The 24,000-nt window shown below is 44.2% G+C and overlaps 1 protein-coding gene across 3 annotated transcripts in view; it reads left to right on the top strand.

Moving 5' to 3' along the window:
• LOC143023514 (uncharacterized) overlaps window positions 1-24,000 on the top strand; it is a 551,512-nt gene that overhangs the window by 450,907 nt on the left and 76,605 nt on the right. For all 3 annotated transcript variants that reach the window (XM_076182052.1, XM_076182061.1, XM_076182068.1), the window contains one exon: window positions 14,335-14,592. In XM_076182052.1, coding sequence (XP_076038167.1) covers window positions 14,335-14,592 — 258 coding nt within the window. The remainder of the gene's footprint in view (window positions 1-14,334; window positions 14,593-24,000) is intronic.

Below are 24,000 nucleotides of genomic sequence, written 5' to 3'. Positions count from 1 at the left end.
GTCGTTGGAATGTTTATTTGTTTGTTTATTTAATATATTTTCTTGTATTTTATTTATTTTATTTTGAATTTGATATATATTTATTTATTTTTATTTATTTATTTATTAGCTTATTAATTTATTTATTTATTTATTTATTTTTTTTTAGAATAAGAACTGTCCAAGTCCAGCCATGGATATGTGCAATCCCCTCAACAGTAGGGCACACCGAGGCCGATTAAAGGAGGCGTCATTTTTAGTGTGACGTGTATACTCGTACATAGTGATAGGAGACGCGTCTTAAGCGGCCCATACACGATCAATTATATTGCGCAATTTCATTGTCAATACTCTGAATTGACAATTAAATTGACCGCCCATACAGGGTCAATTTAATTGTCAATTCAGAGTATTGACAATGAAATTGCGCAATATAATTGATCGTGTATGGGCCGCTTTAGAGAAGAGGCCGCGCTGCTCTCTGTGTTGTCGCCTATAGCGCGAAAAGTTGCAAAGGAATACATTAGGGGACAAACTTCAACAGACAGGCAGGCAGGCATCAAGGGCGCTTTGCTCCCCCCCCTCCTTTCTCTCTCTCTCTCTCTCTCTCTCTCTCTCTCTCTCTCTCTCTCTCTCTCTCTCTCTCTCTCTCTCTCTCTCGCTCTCTCTCTCTCTCTCTCCCCCCCCTCTCCCTCCCCCACCTCCACCCTCACTCCCTCCCTCTCTCCCTCTCCCTCCCTCCCTCTCTCCGCTTCGATGACCGCTTGGTCGTCCCCCTCCACGATGGCCAGGAATTCCCAAGTCCGTGGGAGCTCTTTTGTCCCCTGCATCATCAACAACAACAACATTAGTAACACTACCAGCAGCACCACAAACTCCAACAACACTACAAACACCAGCGTCACCACAAACACCAACATCACCACAAACACCAGCGTCACCACAAACACCAGCGTCACCACAAATGTCAGCGTCACCACAAACACCAGCGTCACCACAAACACCAGCGTCACCACAAACACCAGCGTCACCACAAACACAAGCGTCACCACAAACACCAGCGTCACCACAAACGCCAGCGTCACCACAAACACCAGCGTCACCACAAACACCAGCGTCACCACAAACACCAGCATCATCACAAACACCAGCATCACAAACAGCATCACCGCAAACACCAACATCACCACAACTGAAACACTAACACCACAAGACCAAACAACAACAGCAACGGCAACAACATCAGTGACAACACCACCAGCAGCCACAACAACCAGCCAAACCCTAAAGTGACTAATACATCTGTGACTAGCGGACTCCTCCTCCTCCTCCCCAAAATGCATGCAGATGACCGCCGACCCACTGCTGTCTGTCAAAAACTAGAGCAAGTCAACATAATGTCCATCCCGAGTGATCCAGTGATTCTATTCTAAGGGACTAGATCAGAAGGGGTGTCATAGAGGAGACGGGGGGGGTAGTAGACTGAATGGATAGTAGTATTTTTTTTTAATGAATATATAAAAAAAAACTGTAGTTATCTAGACGGTTTAAATTGATAGCCTTCAGGTCGGCTTGCCATACTGGCATCGCAGTAGAACTGCCCGTGGTTCAACTTAAGGGTGGAAGTGGGAGGGAGCGGTGGAGATTGAAAACAAACTTGTAAGATTTCATAAACACTAAGGAGACTTGTCAGAGTCGTGACGGAGCTGTGGGTTGCCTCGTGTTTGGAGTCTTCATGTGTGTGTGTGTGTGTGTGTGTGTGTGTGTGCGTGCGTGCGTGTGTGTGTGTGTGTGTGTGTGTGTGTGTGTGTGTGTGTGCGCGTGCGTGTTTGATATACACACACATAGGAGCATTGATAGACTCCTAGGAAAATGGATCTAGCTTTGCCCTCTCCTCACTCCTAAGAGTTGACTTCTGTCAACTGCTCAACGTCAGTGTGGAAATTGGATTGAAAGACGTGTTACACACTGAAGGGCCAGTGATTGACATGCAGAGGAGGAGGTGGAGGAAGAAGAGGAGGGGGAGGAGGGAGGGAGGGTAGGTGGGTAGGAAGAGGAATGCAACAGGATGTCAGCCTGTGCACAGGAAAAGGATGAGGGAGGGGTAACAACTTCACTGTGTGGGTGGTAGAGTCAGCAGTTTTGTTTTCATTTTCCTTTCAGGAAATTAAAAGTCCAGAAATGTCTGGTTAAAATAAACGTGTGTGTGTGTGTGTGTGTGTGTGTGTGTGTGTGTGTGTGTGTGTGTGTGTGTGTGTGTGTGTGTGCGTGCGTTCTAGCTCTCGACTTTCCCCCATTGCATGGGTGAGGCGATAACTTATGCATACACAAGAGAGAGAATAGTATTCATAATGCTTAAGGGGAAGGGGAGGACTGGCCTCATCTCCTCGCCGCAACGGAAATATAATGTTTAAGCGCGGGATTCGAACTCTCTCCCGGTTCGTTTTCAGCTCGTGACTGAAATATCTCCAGAATGGTTTCAGGGTGTCGAACCCATGTGTTCGCGCCACTGTTCCATCATGCGTGTATAATTATATATATATATATATATATATATATATATATATATATATATATATATATATATATATATATATATATATATATATATATATATATATATATATATATATATATAACCTCCCTGTGGTTTTAGCAGTTAGATAACTGTAATATTTGTACATCTTGTTAGGTACATTTCCCTCCACCTTGCCTGGCACCCAGTGGGAATGCAACCCTGTTGACTGGCACTTAGTCCCTGGATTAATCCCGGAATATCGAGTTCAAGGTCTTTCGATACAGCCTGGTCGTTGCCGCATTGTGGTTTCGTTTCTTCTAAAGGGATCCGAAGGCTATGAAAAATAATATATATATATATATATATATATATATATGTATATATATATGTATATGTAATGAGAAATTCGCTAGTAAACAGCGTTTTGAGTTCATAGAGTTTTAGACCATCGGTGGATTAGTGGGTTAAGGCGACTGACAATGGAGACTCTTGGCATGAGAGTAGTAGGTTCGAGTCCTCTGCGCGACGGTCATAAAAATTATATATATATATATATATATATATATATATATATATATATATATATATATATATATATATATATATATATAATCATAATAACCCTCCTTCCTGCAACTTGATTCAAATACAACTTAAATCTCCATCATGGATATGACCACCTTCATCGGGGCAATATCGCCTTCTTCAAGAGAGCCCTGATTGTCGTAGACGGGAAGTACTTATAATCTCGGAATTATAGAAAGGCTGCGTACCTCATACAACTGCCTAGTGTAGGCGTTATGATCTCTTGCAGTCTTCTTCATTCTTGTTTTCATGTTCTTCCTTATCTGGCTTGGCTTTCACTTGGGGATTATCTGTTGTTTAGACGATCGGTATCAACCTGTCTTTAAAGATCACGGGGTCCTGTATGTAACCACGTTTGCAGAATGTTGATTCATACTTTACAAAAGAGGAGCATCCCGACAGGAGACCTTTTGGTCCATAACTAGGTCGGATGCGAAAGAATTATAAAATTATAAACAATAGTATAAATAATAAATAAAACAAATGAATAAATAGGTAAAGTTAGATTTTAATAAACAGTAGATAATGATAAACGGACAGATAAATAATAGATAATTAACAGACAGATACTAACAAGCAAATATAAAATAAATGGCAGCCATTATAGTATCTTGCTCAGGTGTTTATCTAAACGAATTTTAAATCTTCGAACTGAACTACATTGCACTGTCTCTGCTGGAAGTTTATTCCATTCTTTAACTACACGGTTGGCGAAGTTGTTTCTACCCACTTCCGAATTAAATCTATTTCTTGCCAGTTTGAGACCATTATTTCTTGTCCTATTCTCATCTCGTGTGAAAAATGTGTCGCCTTTTGATGTCTGAACCTTGTCCCGTGCGTGTCTTCAGGTATTCAGATAAGGACAGTTCCCTTGGGCGCGGTTAGTTTGCATGGTCAGCAAGCCCTTATAAGGAAATCTTTACTGAGTTGTCTTTAGATGGTAACTGGCATGGCAAGTTTGAACCCCTAAAGTGGTTTTCGTCTGACGTGGCAGTAGGGAACCCGCACGCAAGCACTGGACAACCCCGAACATTTACAATCGAACAAAGTCACATGACAGTAATTTTTTAATATATATACAGTATTGATTCCTTAATTATTCGTATATTTATTTAATTGATTTGTGTATTTACTTAATTCTTTACCTACCTAGCCACGAGACTCAATGGGAATATCTAGGGATATTTAGAATTGTTTAGAAAATTTGCAATAGCCAGCGGCCGCACCCATCGATTATTATAATTTTATTTATTTATTTATTTATTTATTTATTGTTTTTGTTTAGTCAAGGTCTTTTTGCCTGGTCTGGGGACCGAATGCCAACCCGCATGTCCCTTGAGGTGTATTAGCACCCCATGGAGGCGCTTAATGTTGTCGCAAATATTGATAGAATCTTAATATTTAGTAAACATGTACAAAGACAGGATGGTGAGAAAGGAAGAAAATATAAGAAGAGAAGAGAAGACAGAAGTTGGAGGAGGGAAAAGGAGTAAAGGAAGACTAGGTTGTACAAGTTGGGGGAGGTGTAGGAAGAAGAGTTAAGGAGGAAGTAGGGGAGGGGGATGGTAGGAGGAAGAAAAGATAGAAAAGGTGCAAGGATAAGAGGAAGACGATTTGGAGGAGGAGGTACTGGTGTAGTAGGAGCAAACGGAGTACGAGGAACAGGAGATTGAGATTGAAATTAAAGAGAAGAAGGGAAGGGGACCACGGTCCGGGGTAAGGGTCCCGTGATGAAGTGGCGAAGAAGATTCAAGATAAGGACGGATCGCAGCGGACCCGCTGACCCGCCATGGCTTAATCAGGACAAGTCCGCCAGATGTCTCTCCCAGCCTCTCTCCATCTACGGCTGCGGGGGCGGGGGCCGGAGGGGTTGCTCTGTTGTGATGTCATGTGATGATGTGATGCGGGGGTGGAGGTTGTCCCACTTGTGTCGTGAATAACGTTCTCGACTTCCTGATGTTGAGCTGCTCCTCCGTGGCGGAGGGTGACTATGATAAGAAGAGCTTGTATGTCGCCCTTGTTATTGTCGTTATCGACACTAACTACCACCACTGCTAACACCACCACTAAGCCTGTAATCACTCGTTCATCATTATCACCATCCGGTTGTGCTGCCATGTTCTCCTATTGAAGCTTCACGACAACTTACAATTTTTTTTGTTAACTTCTCGTGATTGTCGTGGCTTGGATAAGGCGTCTCAGGGCGACCTTAGGGCCCCCGGGGGGACGTAGGGGAGTGTGTGGAGACGGAAAGGGTAATTGATACGGTGAGAGACGAGTTCGGGAGCGAAATGGACAGTCATGATACCCAGAATCTGTTATCAGAAAATCTTTGTTCCGTCGCAAATGATGGGGTTATAAGCTTACTATCACACTTCCATTCTCTAATGCGTTTTTCTTTTGGGGTGTGGGTATGGTTTTTTACCTAGTTCCATTTACGTAGTTGTTGTATATGGGGTTAGAGCCATCCTCATGGGATCGTATCTCTTTGACTCCACTCGTGAAACTTTGCCTTAAATTCGTGTGTGTGTGTGTGTACACGTGTGTGCGCGTGCATGTGTGTGTATGCGTGTGCATGTATGTGTATGTGTGCGTGCATGTGTGTGTGTGTACGTGCATGTGTATGTGCGCGTGCATGTGTATGTGTGCGTGCATGTGTGTGTGTGTACGTGCATGTGTATGTGCGCGTGCATGTGTATGTGTGCGTGCATGTGTGTGTGTGCGTGCATGTGTATTATAACGATAAAATAGTATACGAGTAATATAATGTATATGGAATTGCGTCATCACTGTTATCCTATTCATTTTATGAGCCACTTACCACGGCATGAGTTCATAAGTCCATAAGGCACCAGCATTGGAATCCTTAATGTCCCGTGTGATATCATCAGCAAATTAGGCCTTGGGGAGGGATTGAGGGGGTGGGGGTAAGGTGGCGACCCGTTTCGAATAGCTAATTCCTTAAGGGGCTTAGGGGTAAGGGGGGGTGAGGGAGGGGCAGGCTTGTAAATGAGATATACGAGACAGACGGATAATTAAGTATTCTTTGACGTTACATTGGGATTCCCGTTTTCTATGACGTTGTTTTTATTTTCTTTATCATTACGTGTTTTGTTCTCGTGTTTATGGATGGCGTTTGAAACCTTGTTAATCTTTTATATTTTTTTTCTGTCTTTTATTATTTATGATGATTTGGAGAAATTAAATTTGGCTGAAGGTAATTAATTTGGCGAGAATCAATTTAAGGAAATGGGGGAAGTTACCAGGCACTTTTGGTACACATGTCCAAGTAGTCTTTTGACAAAGGGAGGGAAATGTGGAGGGCATAGGCAGTGTGGAGGATCACATAGGGCGTATGGAGGGCTCGGACAGGAAATTTATGAAGATAGGGAAGATAAAGGACTTCAGTGTGGAGGGAGTGGGTGGAGGGCACAGATGTAGATGGAGAGGATGTGGAGGAAGAAAATTATGTTGAGAAAACTGTGGATTAATTGGGTCAACAGCTGGGTACGACTAACAATGGAGTAACTGTTTAAATCGGGGTTAGAAAACAGATATAAGAGTAAAAATAAATAAATATGGAGGGCAGTACCTCTTGCCTGCTTGCTTGGCTTGGTACGCACGCACGCACGCACACACGCGCGCATGCGTGCATGAGCACTGTTAACGCCTACACTGCATGACCGAGTGATCATGGGTGAGGGCGTGCATCATGCATAGACGCGCATGCGCACGCATGAACGCATATGCACGCGTATACCTGCGCGCACGCGCGCAATAGCTCTCGTACACTGACAGATGCAGACAAACACACAAACATGCAGTGACACCTGGTGGGGCATGTCGAAGTTGGGGGACGGGGAGCGGGGGTGGGGTGAACTTAGCGCTGTATAGTTTAAGGGGGGCTATTAGGGTTCATGGACCAGTCAGGGGAGGGGGAGGGGGGATTTAGGGTGGAGGTGGGTTGTAGCGGTCCCCTAATCACATCGCTTGGACTGACACACACACACACACACACACACACACACACACACACACACACACACACACACACTCACTCACTCACTCACTCACTCACTCACTCACTCACTCACTCACTCACTCACTCACTCACTCACTCACTCACTCACTCACTCACTCTGGCGGTTGCTCCGTAGAACAGGGGTAACGTACAGAACTAGGTAAATACACTCTCTCTCTCTCTCTCTCTCTCTCTCTCTCTCTCTCTCTCTCTCTCTCCTCTCCTCTCCTCCTTTCTCTCTCATATCTCCCGTTCTTTTCTTTCTTGTTCTGTTTCCAATATACATTCCTCCTACTCCACCCCCCAACCCGGTCCTCCCCATTCATCTGTTGTTCCTCCCGTTTTATCAGTCGTGACACTCAGCCCTTAGGGATTTTAGGGCGTTTCGGCCACGGGACTACAAACTAGGACGTTTGGGCCACGGGGATGATTAAATGTGGAAGTTTGGGCCACGGAGGATGACTAGATGTGGACGTTTGGGCCACGTAATGAAATCGTCTAATTTTGTTTGATCTTTTGGGGGAAAATTACATATATTTCAATCTAAGCTAACAAAAAACACGTATTCTTTCCTTAATTTATTCTGTGGCCCAAATGTCCCAGGTTACAACCCCACGGCCCAAACGTCCGTAGCAGCACCCTGAGGACCGGTTCCAGTTATAGTGGGGGTTGGTCACGGACCAATAGCTTATTGGACCGAGATGGTGGCACTCCTCATAGTGTGCCATAATGGCACGCACGCCTCTGGCACTCACTCACTCTCCCTCCCCTCCCCACCAACACACACACACTCACTCCCACTTGTTGTTCTTCCCTTCCTCTCCTCTAACCCCCTTTTTCCCTTTCGTCTTACCTCCCTCCCCTCCCCCGCCTCTCTCCCCACCACCCTCACCCCTTCCATTACCCTGTCCCGTTTCAGTTACCTCTCCTCCCCGTAACACCTGCCTATTTTCCCTCCCTTTCTCCCTCCTCCCTCTCCCTCCATCTCCTCCCCCTCCCTTCTCCCGAACAGAGCTGTGATGTCGGACAGAGGTCAGACGTAGTTGCGTGACGCTGTTGCGCACGCGCGCGCGCACATACGACAGGATGGAGGGGGGGATGGGGGTGGAGCCGACCATGGGGAGAAGGGGGGAGATAGACGACGTGCTGAGTGCTCGCTGTGGCTCCAGGCACGCCGGGGGGGGGGGGATTACTCATTCACCCAGCGGGCGCCGCCACTCCCTCACCCCCCCGCCCCCTTTCTCCTTCACTCCCACACTCACTCCTTTACTCACTCACTCGCTGTCACACAGCCGAATTATCTTTCAGCAAAACGTCCCTCTCACCCCACGCGCGCGCGCGCGCACACACACACACACACACACACACACACACACACACACACACACACACACATACACACATACACACTCGTGGCGCAGTGGTAGTTCCTGCCTGCCACTACGGCGGTCTGGGTTCGAAGTCTGCCCAGGGCTGAAATAATTTCAGTATCGCTGCGCTGCGGGTTGTTACTCCAACTGACGTGGGCGGGGAGTTGGGTGTGTGTGCGTGTAAGGTCACAGCATTACCCATAGATCGGTCATATACGAGCTCTTTCTCATCCGTGAGGGTAATAAGTGGATCACTAGTCCAACACGTGATCCAAGACCGTGGTGAAACACACACACACCTTCGTCTCCTAACATTCAATCAATCAATAAAATCAGCCATCCTGAGCTGAACAAAGGCCTCCTTCATAGCATACCATGATTCACACGACCGCGTCATCCTCTGCCACGTCACTCCTGCAAACTTCTCGATCTCGTCTCTCCACCTTCTGTCTGGTCTCCCTCTTCCACGCTTCGTATCTCCTAACACTACCTGTTTGGATTTCATATTTTAGGCCTCTTGTCCTCTCCCTCCCTCCTCACCTCCCCTCCCTCCCTCCCCAACTATCCCTTTCACACTCTAGCCCCTCCAACACTCCGTCTCTCCCGCATCTTCTCCCACACTCTTATTCCTCCTCTACCCCCATCATTAACTTTCCTCCCCGCCCCCTCTTGCCCCTCCCCTTCTCGTCTCCCACCTGCCCCCCTAATCCCCCCAGATTAGTCGATGCCGATGGACAGCCTCTCTTCCCAATGCTTAATTAGGTTACCCTTTGCTGGAGGTTTCCCATAATTACCCATAGATCGGTCATATATGAGCTCTGAGCTCTCTTTCGGGAGGGAAATATATGTCGATCGCGAGTCTAAGACCTTGGTGAATCACACGTACACAATACAAACGTGTGTGAGTGCGTGCTTGCGCGTGCATGTACCTTTTGTATACACTTGTGCTGTGACGTCATGTCGCACAGGTGGGCTTTGCTTTGTTGCCCAAAGATGGTGCGCCGCTCATCGTAGATGTGACGTAGGTTTTGCATGGTGCTTAGATTCTGTCAAAACGTCGACATTGTGGGCACAGCCTGTCTCGGAATTTGTATGTAGTGAAGGTGCTTGGATGAAATATAAGACTTTTGCAGTGTAAACAGTTTGAAGCGATTGGGGTTGGGAAAACGTCAAGAGGAGACCTTTTGGTCCATAACTGGGGGAATTTCCTTCCCCTCTCCCATTTTTTTATTTTTTATTTTTTGCGGAGGGGGGGGGAGGTGAATAGCAGCATCACGACTGTTCATGTGACTGTGGCAATTTCATAGAATTTAGGTGTATGTATATTTTTCCTATACTTTTATACTAAAGTTTCGACAGTCCTCCACTATGTAGTGTAGATCATAACGACACTCATGACGTCATTCGAACCCCACGCTAGGTCAAACCATGGGCAATAGGCATTTGACCTTGGGTCAGATATGTGACCCAGGCTATTATAACGTAATAGGTCTCGGTAACCATGACCCAAGGTCAGACTTGTTGACAATACCCTGACCTGAGGTCATTAGACTACCCTTGCTATGACCTAACTTCACATGTGTAGACCCTGCGCATGCGCTGAGAATGTAACGTCCTTCCCTCCCCCTCCCCCCATGGAGAGGGAATGGTCATGTTGGGTCAGGTCAGGTCAGTTACGTTTTTTTTTTTTTTTTCAATAACCGAAATTGGGTTTACTTAATTTCCTGTTACTGTCCTTTGCTAAAATCGGTCGAAACTGCGAATTGCAAACCAAAAATATTCCTAACAAAGAGAAATCTTCGCCAAGTCGAGATGAATGGAAGTTAGTGTGTAGCTTTGCGGGCAAGATTGCCTCGACTCCTTCAATACAGCGACACCCCCCCCCTCCCCATCAGATTTTGTTCTTTTTAATTAAAAATTCAGACTTTTATTCGGCTGAGGCAGGCGACCCCGGGTTAAAACAGGGTTAACATGGATCGAGACACTTATGTCCCGGAGTTTGCAACCCTTCCCCCGGTCCTCGAACCCCAAATGAATAGAAATGACATTTGGGGCGAGAGACAAGAAATGGGGCGTCTCCTGAATGAAGGTGCCTAGGCGACGCCAACTTTTTGCCCCACTGACTGGGTCAGCTGCGGTGCTTTACCTTCTCCCTTTATTTCCCACCACCTCCCCACACTTCCCACTCTTCCCCTCGCCTTCCCACTCTTCCCCTCGCCTTCCCACTCTTCCCCTCACATTCCCACTCTTCCCCTCGCCTTCCCACTCTTCCCCTCGCCTTCCCACTCTTCCCCTCACATTCCCACTCTTCCTCTCACCTTCCTACTCTTCCCCTCTCTCCCCTTTGGCTTCACTCTCTTCCCTCTTTTCCCCTCGCCTTCCTTCTCTCAATTCCATCACTACCTCTTCCCACTCGACTTCCCTTTCTCACTTCCCCTCGCCTTTCATCTATTCTCGTCTTCCCTCTCCCCCTCCACGTACCCTCACTTCTCATCTCCCCTCCCTGCTTTCACCTTCCAGACTTTACCTCTGTTTCACCTTCTTCCCCAGATCTTCTTCTTTCTTCCTCCTTTCCTGTCCCCCTCTTTCGCAACCTCTAAATATAAACGAAGCGGAATTGGGTTGTGTGTGCCGTAAATGTGGAGAGTTTTCTCGTGAACGGGCCACGCTTGTGATTGTTAGTTGCTCCCTGTGTGTGTGTGTGTGTGTGTGTGTGTGCGTTTGTTCATATGTGCATTTTGTGTGTTTGTTCATATGTGCATTTTGTGTGTTTGTTCATATATGCATTGTGTGCGTGCGTTTGTATGCGTTTTGTGTGTGTGTGTGTGTGTGTGTGTGTGTGTGTGAGAGAGAGAGAGAGAGAGAGAGAGAGAGGGGGAGTCTGGGGGGATCCGGTAGTTTCCCAATTCCCATTTTCTATCGATTCACTCTTATCATCCTACATCAAATCAACAAATTTAGTCAAAAGTACAAACGTTGAAATTACAGTTGTGAATATTTCGATATTGCAACTTAAAAGTGAAACAACTAGAGAACTGGGCTTGGTAGATCTTTAATTTCAACTTTTTATTTAAGTAAATTTACGACAGTCGTAAAAAAATAATGCAACCTTGAAGGCACCCACTGAAAATATTCTGCACAACTATGGAAGCGACGAAATAATTATGAATACTGTATAGCCAAAGCGAGGATAGAAATGAAATCTGAATACATTGGTAATTACTAGCTATTCAGTTTCAGTTTGGTTACGTAAGTTGAGCAAAGAAAGCTATATAATTTTTTTTCGGAAATAGTTTTCCTCGAATACATTTCGGAACACATGGTTACTTTTGTATCGTATCTAATATTCCGCAGTTTCTTTCAGTTTAATTTATGGAGCAAAAGTGAGCGATGCTGGTGTGTATGTATGCGTGTTCGGAAAAAAGCCCCACCGGAAAAAAAGCCCCCCAAAATGCGCAGGAAAAAAGCCCCACTTAGGAAATTCCCTGACGGAAAAAAAAACCACTTTGAAAATACCCAGGCGGGAAAAAGCCTCAAATTCTAGAAAAGCCCCAATTTAGGAAAATAATACAATATACTAAATATTTTTCCGGGATTCGTGCGTGTCTGTACGTGCGTACATGTGAGCACGTACACTTGTGTGGGCGTGGGCGTGTGCGCTTGTGTCAGGGGGCGTGTTATAATACCAGTGTGTGTAGTGGAGTGCAGAATCGATTCTCCTCCACGTGGGTCCTTTCGTCGGGATTTCCTTGTGGAAGGGTCGCCGCCCCTCGCCTTGTCAAGCCGATCACCCATTCCCGTTTCGTGGTTGGTCAAGCCCAGGGCGGACTTGGCCAAATAGAGACGAGAAAGCCCCAAGGCCGCCAGCTTGTTTTGGGCAGGTTAAATGCCCAACCGAGTGTAACTGTTCATTTATTTTAATTTATGTTTTTCGTCATTGTATTCAAAGTTCCCTGTTTCACTCCGTCTTTCTCCTCCCCCCCTTTTCCTCATCTTTATTTTCTTCCTATTTTACCTTTTCCTCTTCATTCTCCTTCCTTTTCCTCGACTTTCCTTCACCTCCTCCCTTTTTTCCTCTCGCCCTCTTTTTCTTCAGTTCTTTTTTATTTTTCTTCCTTTTCCTCGTCCTATTTTACAATTTCCTCTTTATTTTCCTCGTCCTTCTTACCTCTTCCTATTTTACCATTTCCTCTTTTTCCTAATATTTATCTTCCTCATCCTTCCATTCCCCTCTTTATTTTCCCCGACTTCTTTCTCCTCCTCTTCCTCTTCGTTTTCCTCGTCTCCCCCCTCCCTCTCCTCCTAAACTCTGTATTTGGGTATTCAGTCTGTTATCCACGCCAGATTGGGGTCTCGATAAGGAACGCCCACCGAGGTTGATTCGGTACAGAGAAATCGGCTTAGGTCGTCTCGGTCAGACCCGGTCGTTTATTGGACCGGCAGAGGTCGTATCCGCCCGGCAGCTGAGTCAGCTGCTGGGCGGAATCGGCATGCAGTGTGGTGCCGGCGAGAACGGCCGGGATTGTAGTGCCGGCCGTTCGTGTATAATGGGCGGTTTCGTGGGAAGGTAGCGGCAGCGTCCGATTAGACATTGTTATAGCTAAGCTCTGGCGATTATATATATACATATATATATATATATATATATATATACACATACATACACATACATACACATACATACACATACATACACATACATACACACACACACACACACACACACACACACACACACACACACACACACACACACACACACACACACACACACACACACACACACACACACACACACACACACACGCCCACATACACCCTTCTTCCTACATAAGGGGGCTGATTGAGTCGTACCATTGGTGCCATCACCCCACCTCTTGAGTGAAGGGGTGCACCGAAGCGGATCGGGGACATAATCCCTCCCGGACAAAATACCTTCGGACAGAATCCCTCCACAAAAGTGAGCGGGCTGGACAAAATCCCCCCTAATTATTAAGAGTAGCAGCTCTCCCATTATATACCATCACATGCAAAGCAATTAACACCTTACCTTACCGAGGTGCTAATGAATACAGTAGACATTTATATACTTGATTGAATAAATAATTTATGAACATTTTTTTCACTACTACACCTTACAAACATATATGAAAATATTATATATAATATAAAAATACATAAACATATATTCTCATATACAGTCAAATATTATATGAGTATATATTAAGATACATTAATATATAAATACATTAATATATTAAAATACATAAATAAACATACACTCTAGGAGGGATTTTGTCCAGGGGGGTATTGTTTTGGGGGATTCTGTCCAGGAGGGATATTGTCCGGGGGGATTGTGTCCAGGAGGGATTATGTCCGGACACCACCGAAGCACAGCTCTGCCGTTGCTGGGCCTGTGAACTGGAGCTGGTAGATGACTTTGTGGTAAATGCATGGGGTTTTTATTTTACAAAGATGGACCTGTAAAAAATCCAGTCTTCTTTTTCTTCCTCTTTGTCTTCTTCGACGTTGTCTCTTCTTTGTCTTCTCCCTCTCCTTCTTCTTTGTCTTCCCCCTCTCCTTCTTCTTTGTCTTCTCCCTCTCCTTCTTCTTTGTCTTCTCCCTCTCCTTCTTTATTTTCCTCTTCTGGCTGACGGGAGGGACCGGGGCAAATTGTGGATATTCATTTGCTGACTACTGAGGGTCTCTCGGGTGAAGGAAATTGCGTGGCAAGGTGTGTGTGTGTGTGCGCGCGCGCGCACGCTCGCATCATGCATATATGTACATACATGTATCACAATTTTGTATGTATTTATGTATAGAATTTCGAAACGATAATCTTCCTGTCGCTTCTGTCGCAGGTGCCCGAACACACGCCGGCGACTATGCTGGCCAAGGACTCGACGCCCTCGTCGCTCGACGCCATCTTCTCGTCGCCCACCTTCTCGCCGCCCCTCACCCAGTTCGAGGTGAGCAGCACCTGCGGGAGCGACATGTCCCCCTTCAGCCCGTACGCCTCGCAGTTCGTCAACTCCTTCGGCATGCCTGAGGAGGACGCTGTCGATTCGCCGCAGATGATGCAGGGGGCGCAGCAACAGGACCTCCAGGCGCAGGACAAGGTTGGTGTTCTTGTACAGAAAGGAGTAGGGAGGGGGATGTAGGACATTTAGTCCTCTGGACAATTAGTCTTCTAAAATTGGACATTTACTCTTCTGGTGTTCTTATCAAATAAATTAGAAATTTATTCCACGTCTACTTTTGTCTACTTCAAATTTAGAACACCAAAATGCCAATAATTATTTTTAAGCACCAACATAATTACTTTGGTTATTTTTATTTTCTTTACTTTTTATTTATTTATGAATGAATGAAAAAAAAATCCTTTTGGTGCCAAATAAGTTGAAATAAGACATCACTTAAGAGCGGAATATATGAATGTGCCCGAAACGTCCAGGGTTGACAATTTCATGAGGCCGAAACATCCGCGGACGGGTCACCTATGGTCCAAAGCAGTTGCAGTCTCGAACCCAACATGCCCGGACGTTGAGGCCTCGTGAAATTGTCAACCTCGGACGTTTCTGTTCCATTCATATGTACCGCTTTTAAGTGGTCTTGTTTCAACTTCTTTGGTTACAGAAGGTATTTTTCTATCTTATTTCTATCAATCTTGTGACTTCACAAGGTAATTTCAAAATTATCCTAAAATAAAATCTATTATGAGTGCATAACCCTTATTGGATTTGAGATGCATTTTCACTTCCAAAAAAAGATGGTTTTGCTTGGCAAGAGAATTTCAGTCTCAGATATATAATGTGTTAAGATGTACACATTTTTCACTTTCTATTGTATGTGTAAGAAAAAGATTAAAGTTACTCCAGAGTTTGTTACCCTTGACCAGAGGTCAACCGATCATCCTTGTACTTGGAAGTCCTCCTCCAATAGAGAGACTTGACCTCAAGACATTTTTCACATTCCTCATTCATATGCTAAACGGATAACTCGCCCCCCAGACAACTGGTCCCCCAGACAACTGGTCCCCCAGACAACTGGTCCGCAAAATTGCAAACATGGACAACTCGTTCACGCATTTTTTTTTAGTGATATGTAATTTTATCTACATTTTACCTACATGTTTATGTATTAGGCCATGTAAGGGGAAATATGACAATAATACACTATAGTATGTTATCACTGTCTTACTTATTACAAAGAACAAAATCTGAAAGCTTTGTAGAAATCTTAGTTGTGGACGAGTTGTCCAGGTTTGCAGTTTTGATACCATGATTTAAGTATTTGTATGTGAACTGAATTAGAGTTCAATGCACTCAACTAAACCCTTTAATCAAATACAAGATGCTAATTGTCTCGTGACGTACGCATTGTTTCACACTATGATAGGTGACAAATCAACAAAATATTAAGTTTTTCACCCAGTTCTTCTATTGATTCACTGTCACACCTATACCTCATTTTAGCAGCATATAAATCAATTTGGCATATGTCATACCAGGCGTGAAATATAAGGTACCGCAGAGCCTCTAATCCTCATATTCTTATATTATCATTTATATATGGTTATATTAAGTCACCCATTGATACTAAAAAAGACTTTATTGTCAGAAGACTAATTAGTGGAGGACTAATTGTCCAGAACACTAAATGGGTGGATCCCAGGGAGGGTAGGGGAAAGGGAGAGAAATTTGAGGACTGAAACGAAGGAAAATTGGGATGGTTGAAAAAAAAAATGGGGAAGGCTACGGAGGGACGAGGAGGGAGAGGTAGAAGGTAAGTGTGATGTGGAGAAAGGAAGATGAGGAATGGAAAAAAAAAAGAATGTAGAAACCTCCATAATCGCCCCCTTTGGCTGATGCCAAAGATTTTTATCCGGCTTGATGAAAGTCGCCCTGGGGCAGTGCATATCAATCCGCTTCCACATGGATTTCTTAGTCTGTAATGTTGCTTGTCAGTCTCCCGGGAATCACGTGGGTACTGAATAGATATGTTGATTTTGTGCTGTGGTCATCGTGGTTCAATCTAGATTGATATCCTGATTTAGAGCCGCGCTCCTGATACTGTCTCCCTTGAGCAGTTGTGTGTGTGCGGGTATGTAGGTCACAGCATTACCCAGAAATCGAACAGTATGAACTCTGAACTCATTCGGGAGGGCAATGGCTGCCAGGCACAATTCCAACACGTGATCTAAGATCATGGTGAATCACAAGTGTTTGGTCTCTGGGCCGCCTTGCAGATCCTTTGGGGCATTTGAACTCGTGTTTGAGAATTGATACCCATGGAAATGGGTTGACGAAGCAACATGATTCAGGGGACACTTTCGAACTGCCGTTGACGAATGTCGCTCAATCAGTGTAATTTTGATAAACTTGTTGATGTAGCTGTGTTTTGTTTTATAATTCGAACAGTGGCGTGTCGGGTCATGAGTGGATCGGAGAGAGGGAAGGGAAGGGGATATGCCCACGCGACATTTACTTCCTTCAATACGGTGACAAGAATATTTGTTTTCAATCTGGCCGACTCCGGACGATTTTGCTCGAATAAAGAGGCGATCTGAACAGTGTCTCGAATATCTTGAAACATAGTTTTGTCCCGAGAGCGTCTCACAGTGGAATGAAATCATCTGACATTGATAAGAACAGCGCTGAAAGCTTGGTACCTCACCGCGTTGAAGATGCTAAGCCTGTAATATAACACGAGCACATTTTCTGCAGCGAAGGTAGAGGATTAAGTACTTTTCTCCTTTGGGTTCGTTTTCCGACATATGTGGTTTTCTGTACGTAATGAAATACGAAGTAATGTATTAGTGTCGAAGAAGCACCTTTTATGGTTTGCTATTGACGACTTGATAACGTGTAAGGGAAATGCAATCTTATTATAGGATAGTAATGGTCATGTTTTAAATTTACGGTCGTGTTTTTAAATTAACGGTCGCGTTTTTAAATTAACGGTCGTGTTTTTAAATTAACGGTCATGATTTGCAATTAACAGTAATTTTTTTCTTACGTTCATTTTTTAAATGAACGATCATGTTTTTAAAGTAATGGTCGTTTTGGAACCTAATGATTATATTTTTAGATTAACTTAAATGGTTGGTCATGATTTCAAATCTAACAGTAATTAGGTGGTCATGATTTTATGAGTAATTTTATTTTTACAATAAACGTATTTACGATGTGTTAACGCTCGTGTTTTCTCTAATAATTGTTTTATATCTAACAATTGTTTCTACATCTGGTGATCATGATTGTAAATCTAATGACTGTTATTAAATTTAACAACCTTGATTTTAAATTAACGTTTATATTTTGAACATTGAACTTTTGTACATTATCTAACCGTAGCGCTGCAATTGCGGTAATGTTTTTAAATGATCTCGTTTTATCTTAAGTTAACGTTTTTATATTATCAGTTGTATCTTCTTTAGGTTCATGCTACAAACGTATTTTTTCTTGATCTAACATTCATGTATTCAAATCTAAAGGTCTGCTTTGAAATCAAAAGGTCATGTTTTTTAACGGTTATATTTTTAAATCTAACGGTCAGATCGTAAAGTTGTTTACTGGTTTCAAGAACACTGCCCACATTCTTAGTCGGATTCCTAACCAATCCATGACGTGACTAGAAGTGTGACTGATATTCTAGATAGCTTCGCCATCCTGCACGTGATACAATTTAGCGAAAACTTTCCATAATTCACATCGTCTATGGAATCGAGAATTGTTTCGGAAATGTGGATTCATCGAGAGAGAGAGAATGTGGTTTGAGCAGGAATGTTGAGTGGAAGTTGAATCGGAGCTGTAGGAAGGAACGGAAGTTCCGAACGTGATAGGGCGAGGTCTACAAAGCTACAGAATTGGTTGATGGACGCTGCAGTGGGAGGGGGGGGGGGCAGAAATCCTCTTAAAAACGGTTTAAGTTTATGCATTCGAAATGGACCTGGCGGAATATGCCAACAGCGACATGGATAAACTATATTATTATTGTGTGTGTGTGTGTGTGTGTGTGTGTGTGTGTGTGTGTGCGTGCGTGTGTGTGTGTGTGTGTGTGTGTGTGTGTGTGTGTGTGCGTGCGTGTGCGGGTCTCTATTTATTGCCGTACACGCACACTTGTATACAGACTGTGTTCCTCTTCCATCTCCACATCCGTCACAATTAACCGCCATTCTCTAAAATGCGTTTCTCTGTCATTGCCAAGATTCATGTCTTGTTCCAGCAAGCAAGCAAGCAAGTTGCAACTTTCTTGCAATTTGGGAACATTTCCCTCAGTCTGCAATTCTGACCACCTCTCTCTCTCTCCATTTCTCTCTCCATGACGGCACGACTCTCCCCCAAGGAGGACCGTTTGGCGGAAGAGGAGGAGGAGGGGGAGGTCATGGGGGAGGCTGTTTTCTAAACGATGTCATGCAACCTCCCCTCTCCCCTTCCCCCCTCCCCCTTTCCCCCCCAAACTCGCTTTCTGACATTTGTCGCAACAATAGGACGGGGCGGCTTTCATTGCTCTGGTATGACTCACTCCAGCCGACTCGTCCAAGCCCCCTCCAGCCCTCAGCCTCACCCCCGTTTATGCGACTCTGTTCCAGGTGGTCCGCCGCATATTATGGTCTCTAACCGTGGCTGTATTAAACTACTTTAGTTTAATACACCGGTTAATGACATTGAAATTGATCAAGGGGGCAGTACCATTGAGACTTCGTATATTTCATCTAAGCTCTTAAATAGTAATAATAGTAAAACATTTACATTATGTTTCGATTAATTTTCCCTTGTCTTTCTCTTCAGTATATATTATTTTTTTTTTCACAAAGTCCATGTATAAAGATGTTTATATATAATATAATAAATATATATATATATATATAATATACACGCATGAAAAACCACCAGGAAAAATAAACTAACGAGGCAGAGCGCTTTCGTATAATTACATCTTCAGTGCTAATACTTCCTCTCCAGTTTTTATGAGTTTCATGAACTCGTTAAGAGAAAGATAGCCAATCAGTAGAAAACCAATCTCGTAAAATTTCTCTTGAGAAAATATAAATTTCCCAAGGAGGAATTTGAAACCCAGGTAACGTTGTGTATTTTTTCATGCCATTCAGACGGAGCACCACACACTTCTGTGTGATAGCGTGTAGCCACTTTTTAGTAGTGATGTTTTCCCTTGGTTGAATAAAGTAATTTCGAGGAAGACAGAGCGAGAGGGTGCCTATCCTGTACTCCCCTTTTTCATTGATATGTGCTTAATTTCAAGCTAAGTCGGAGGGAGAGGGGGGAAAGGGGGGTCGACTCCGCTCTCTACTTCGTCGTTTAGATATTCAAATTTGTGATGACGTCATGTCGGCTGCATGACTCTCCTGCTTGCTTTTGAGGCTCCTAACGAACCTCCTTTTGCTGTCAATGCCTTCAAGCACTCTGCACCACAGCTGCATTCGTTAAGATCTTTCCATGGCATTGAAGGGAGGCGCAGGCAGTCTAGGAAGCCAGGTTTCAGCGTGTGTTGGTAGTGATATTATTTTTGTAGGTATATTTGATCATTATTGTTATCATGATTTGGTTATTTTTTTATTCATTGATTATCGGATTTCTCCTCTTCTGCTCCTTCCTTCTCCTTTCTCTTCGTCCTTTCCCCTTTTCCTTCTACTTCCTCTTCCCCTCCTGCCCCCTACCCTCCCTCCTCGTCCTCCTCTTCTTCCTCATCTGCCTCCTCGTGTTTCAGCTTCAGCGTGCCCCTTCCTCCTCCTGTCTTCCTCTTTCCCCCTTTTCCTTCATCTTCCTCGCCCTTTCCCCTTCCCCCTTCCTCTCCTGCCCCTACCTCCTCTTCCTCGTCCCCCCCCCTCTCTTCCTCCTCCTCCTCCTCCTCCTCATGTTTCAGCTTGAGTGGGGCTTTCTGCCGACAAGAGAGTGGCTCTGTGTCTTCCGGAGTGTTGTGATCTTTCCCCCCGGCCGCGCACACGAAAAGTCAATTTCATGAGCTGTTAAGAGGGCGCCTTTTCTCAACACGTTTGACCCAATTAGACTTCAAAAGATCGACTTTTCTACCCCTCGGCGTGGCCGTGACGTCACGACCACGAATGACGTCATAATTCCGTAGACGTGACGTCATTAAACTGTTCACGCTAGGCTGACTAAGGAAGTCGTCTGTCGTCACTTGAATTCTTAGTTTGTAGTTTTCTAGTCTTTGACCCCTTGAATACAATGGTCTTCTCGATATTATTATTATTAATTATTATTATTAATTATTATTATTATTATTATTATTATAATGTTAAACTATACGAAACTCTTAGTTGCCTGTCATACCCCACCCCAACACCATCGGTCGGGTCATATACGAGCGCCGAGCTCTCATCCGCGAAGGTAATAGATGTCGATAACGAATCCAACACGTTATCCAAATACTGATGAATCGCCCGAACCGTCGGAGAAAATTTGAGAAAACATAAGGAAATTGAATACGAGAGAAACTTGTAAACTTATGCAACATATGATAAACTTTAAATAATAAGATGATAGTCGATAGTAGTAATAATTGTAAATAATTTCTCTTTGACCTGAGTGTATTCTGTCACCATGTCGAATGAGGTGGGTGGGGGGATGTTAACTTTGTGCCGTACTCAGGGCGGTTAGTAACCGTCGCCCAACCTTGTTCGTAAACTCGTAAATCTTGGTCCAGTTAGTCTGAACTATTACTTTTTTTTCGCCGCCGGATTTCAGGTGGCGACTGTTGCGACCTACTAGCCTTATCTCCTCCTCCTCCTCCTCCTTGTTATTTCCCTCGTCCTTTCTTCTTCTTTCTTTTTCTTCTTGTTTTTCTGCTCCACCTTCAACTCCTTTGCTTTCTCCTCCCTTTCCTCGTCCTTTACCTTTTCCTTCTTTCTCCTCCTCCTCTTCCCTTTCTTCGTCCTTTACCTTTTCCTTCTTTCTCCTCCTCCTCTTCCCTTTCTTCGTCCTTTACCTTTTTCTTCTCGTTCTCCTCCTCTTCCTTTTCCTCGTCCTTTACCTTTTCCTTCTCGTTCTCCTCCTCTTCCTTTTCCTCGTCCTTTACCTTTTCCTTCTCGTTCTCCTCCTCTTTCCTTTCCTCGTCCTTTACCTTTTCCTTCTCGTTCTCCTCCTCCTCTTTCCTTTCCTCATCCTTTACCTTTTCCTTCTCGTCCTCTTCTCTTTCCTCGTCCTTTACCTTTTCCTTCTCGTTCTTCTCCTCCTCTTCCCTTTCCTCGTCCTTTACATTTTCCTTCTCGTTCTCCACCTCCTCTTCCCTTACCTCGTCCTTTACCTTTTCCTTCTCCTCCTCCTCCTCCTCCTCCTTCTCACTTTCCTTCTTGCTAATCTTCTCCTTCACCTACCCTTCTTTCTCCTCCTATTCCTTTTTCTCCTTCCTCTTTTCATTCTCTTTCTCCACTTCCTTATCCTTCACCTTTACAACTTTGGGATGGGGGGTGGGGGGATGTGTGGACCTCAAGTGATTGATAGTAACCTCCCCTCCCCCCTCCCCCTTTCGAATTGGGGGCTCCTGCCCTTGAGCTGCATGTGGCATCGTTTGGTATTTGGCTCAGTCAGGTACCATGCATTCAACCACTGTGTAATAATGGTGTTAAGGTGATGGTGTTGCCAGTTTTCACCTTTGTACGAATTTTATTGTTATTTTTTATTTATTTATTTCTCATTTATTCGTTTAATTTTTGACGAGAAAAGTTGAATTGGGGATATCTCAGAACGGAGAGAATGAAAATTATGTAGTGGTCTGAATCTTTCAACTTAAATTACTTTATTTTCGTTATGTTTATTTCTCAAATGTTATAATTAATTTTGTTCAGTTTTGTCATTTGTATATAGTTTTATTTTATTCATTTACTTATTTGTGTATTTGGTCTGGGACAAGACGTCTGTCGAGAGCCATTGGCGGTGTGGAAGATTCTGTCTGGCGCGGGAGTGTCGCCGATCTAGTAACAAATAAAAGTCTCGTGACAAGTGCCCAACCCGCCGAGGAGGCAAGTCTTAATATAGAAGACTTTTCCGACTGCGGTGCATTTCTTCGAGTCCCTCTACAGGAGCCTTTAACCCGATTAGCTTAAACGAGGACACCGCCTCTATATGTACCGTACATTCACTTCCCTCAGGGACGCGGGTATACAAGATATAAAGATTTTTTTTCATTTATTTTTTTTAAACCTTTCTTGTCTTATGATACGTTCGGTGTGGGTATTTATGTCACAGACCCACTTGTAATAGGGTCTCCTTTTCTAGCGTGCTTTCACAAGCGGGTTCCCTGCTGATGTTCACGGGCCTACGCCCGTGACGACCCACAGTGTTAAGAAACTGTGCCATGTGAAAGCGATCAACGGAAGTGCTCGTGCGATGAATATATACATATGCATGCATGCATATACACATGCAAATATACACACATGTATATATACATATACATGCATATATACATGCATATATACATATACATGCATATATACATATACATGCATATATACATGCATATATACATGCATATATACATATGCATATAATTATATACATATGCATATATACATATACATGCATATATACATATACATGCATATATACATATGCATATATACATATACATGCATATATGCATATATACGGTCTACTTTGCATACATAGATACATGTATGCATGCAAATATATATATATTACATGTATACATAGGCAGGCAATGCATGCACCTCCCCCCACCCATCTCATTCACTCCCCCCCCCACCCCACAGGCTCCTTCCCCATTATAAGACGAGTGGCCTAGTCAAAGCACACCGTATACACATTAAAAGCCCATTACTTGCCCCCCTTACTTCCCATCCCATCTGGGCACCTCGTGGATGAAGGGGGGCATTCTTGTTGCCCCCCCACCTCACCGTCATAAGTTGTCGGCGTTGAACAGTAGTTGACCATACCGTTGTTTGTTTAAGACTTGGAAACAAATTAAAGATTACACTGAAACATTGCCTAACTCGTTACAAATCTTTTTATCGGGATAACCCGGTTAGTCTTAACCCAGTAAATATGGTGACGTTCTTATCAATGTGTCAAGGGAACTTCCATCTTCGGTTGATTAAAAGCACACGACGCCAACCAGAGGAGAATATTGGGACGCCAGTCACCCGGGCGGAGGGCGGAGGGGGAAATTTAATTTCTTTAGTTTGTTTACATTGGGATCGGCTTGTCTCGTCTTGTCTCCACATTTTCTTTCGAATTTAGAGTATTTAAGTCTTCCACGTTCTTCCTCGTTCCCCCCATGCTTGCTTGCTCCTCCCTCCCACGCCCGTAGTTTCACCATCTCCCTCTTCCTGTCATTCAACCTCCTTCCACTCCCCCCCTCCCCTCCCCTACTCTCCTTTCCCCACGCCTCTCCTCATAACCCCTCCTCCCCCACTCACACTGCCTCACCCCACACCTCTTACCCTACCTCACCAACACTTTCCCCTCCCCCTCTCCCCATCCCCTCCCCCTCTCCCCATCCCCTCCCTCTCTCCCCAACCCCTC

This window comes from Oratosquilla oratoria, chromosome 3 (genome assembly GCF_046742065.1).
Source record: "Oratosquilla oratoria isolate Oo_2021 chromosome 3, ASM4674206v1, whole genome shotgun sequence".
NCBI lineage: Eukaryota > Metazoa > Arthropoda > Malacostraca > Stomatopoda > Squillidae > Oratosquilla > Oratosquilla oratoria.
The sequence above is the reverse complement of the archived record's forward strand: the minus strand, read 5'-3'. Positions and strand labels throughout refer to the sequence as shown.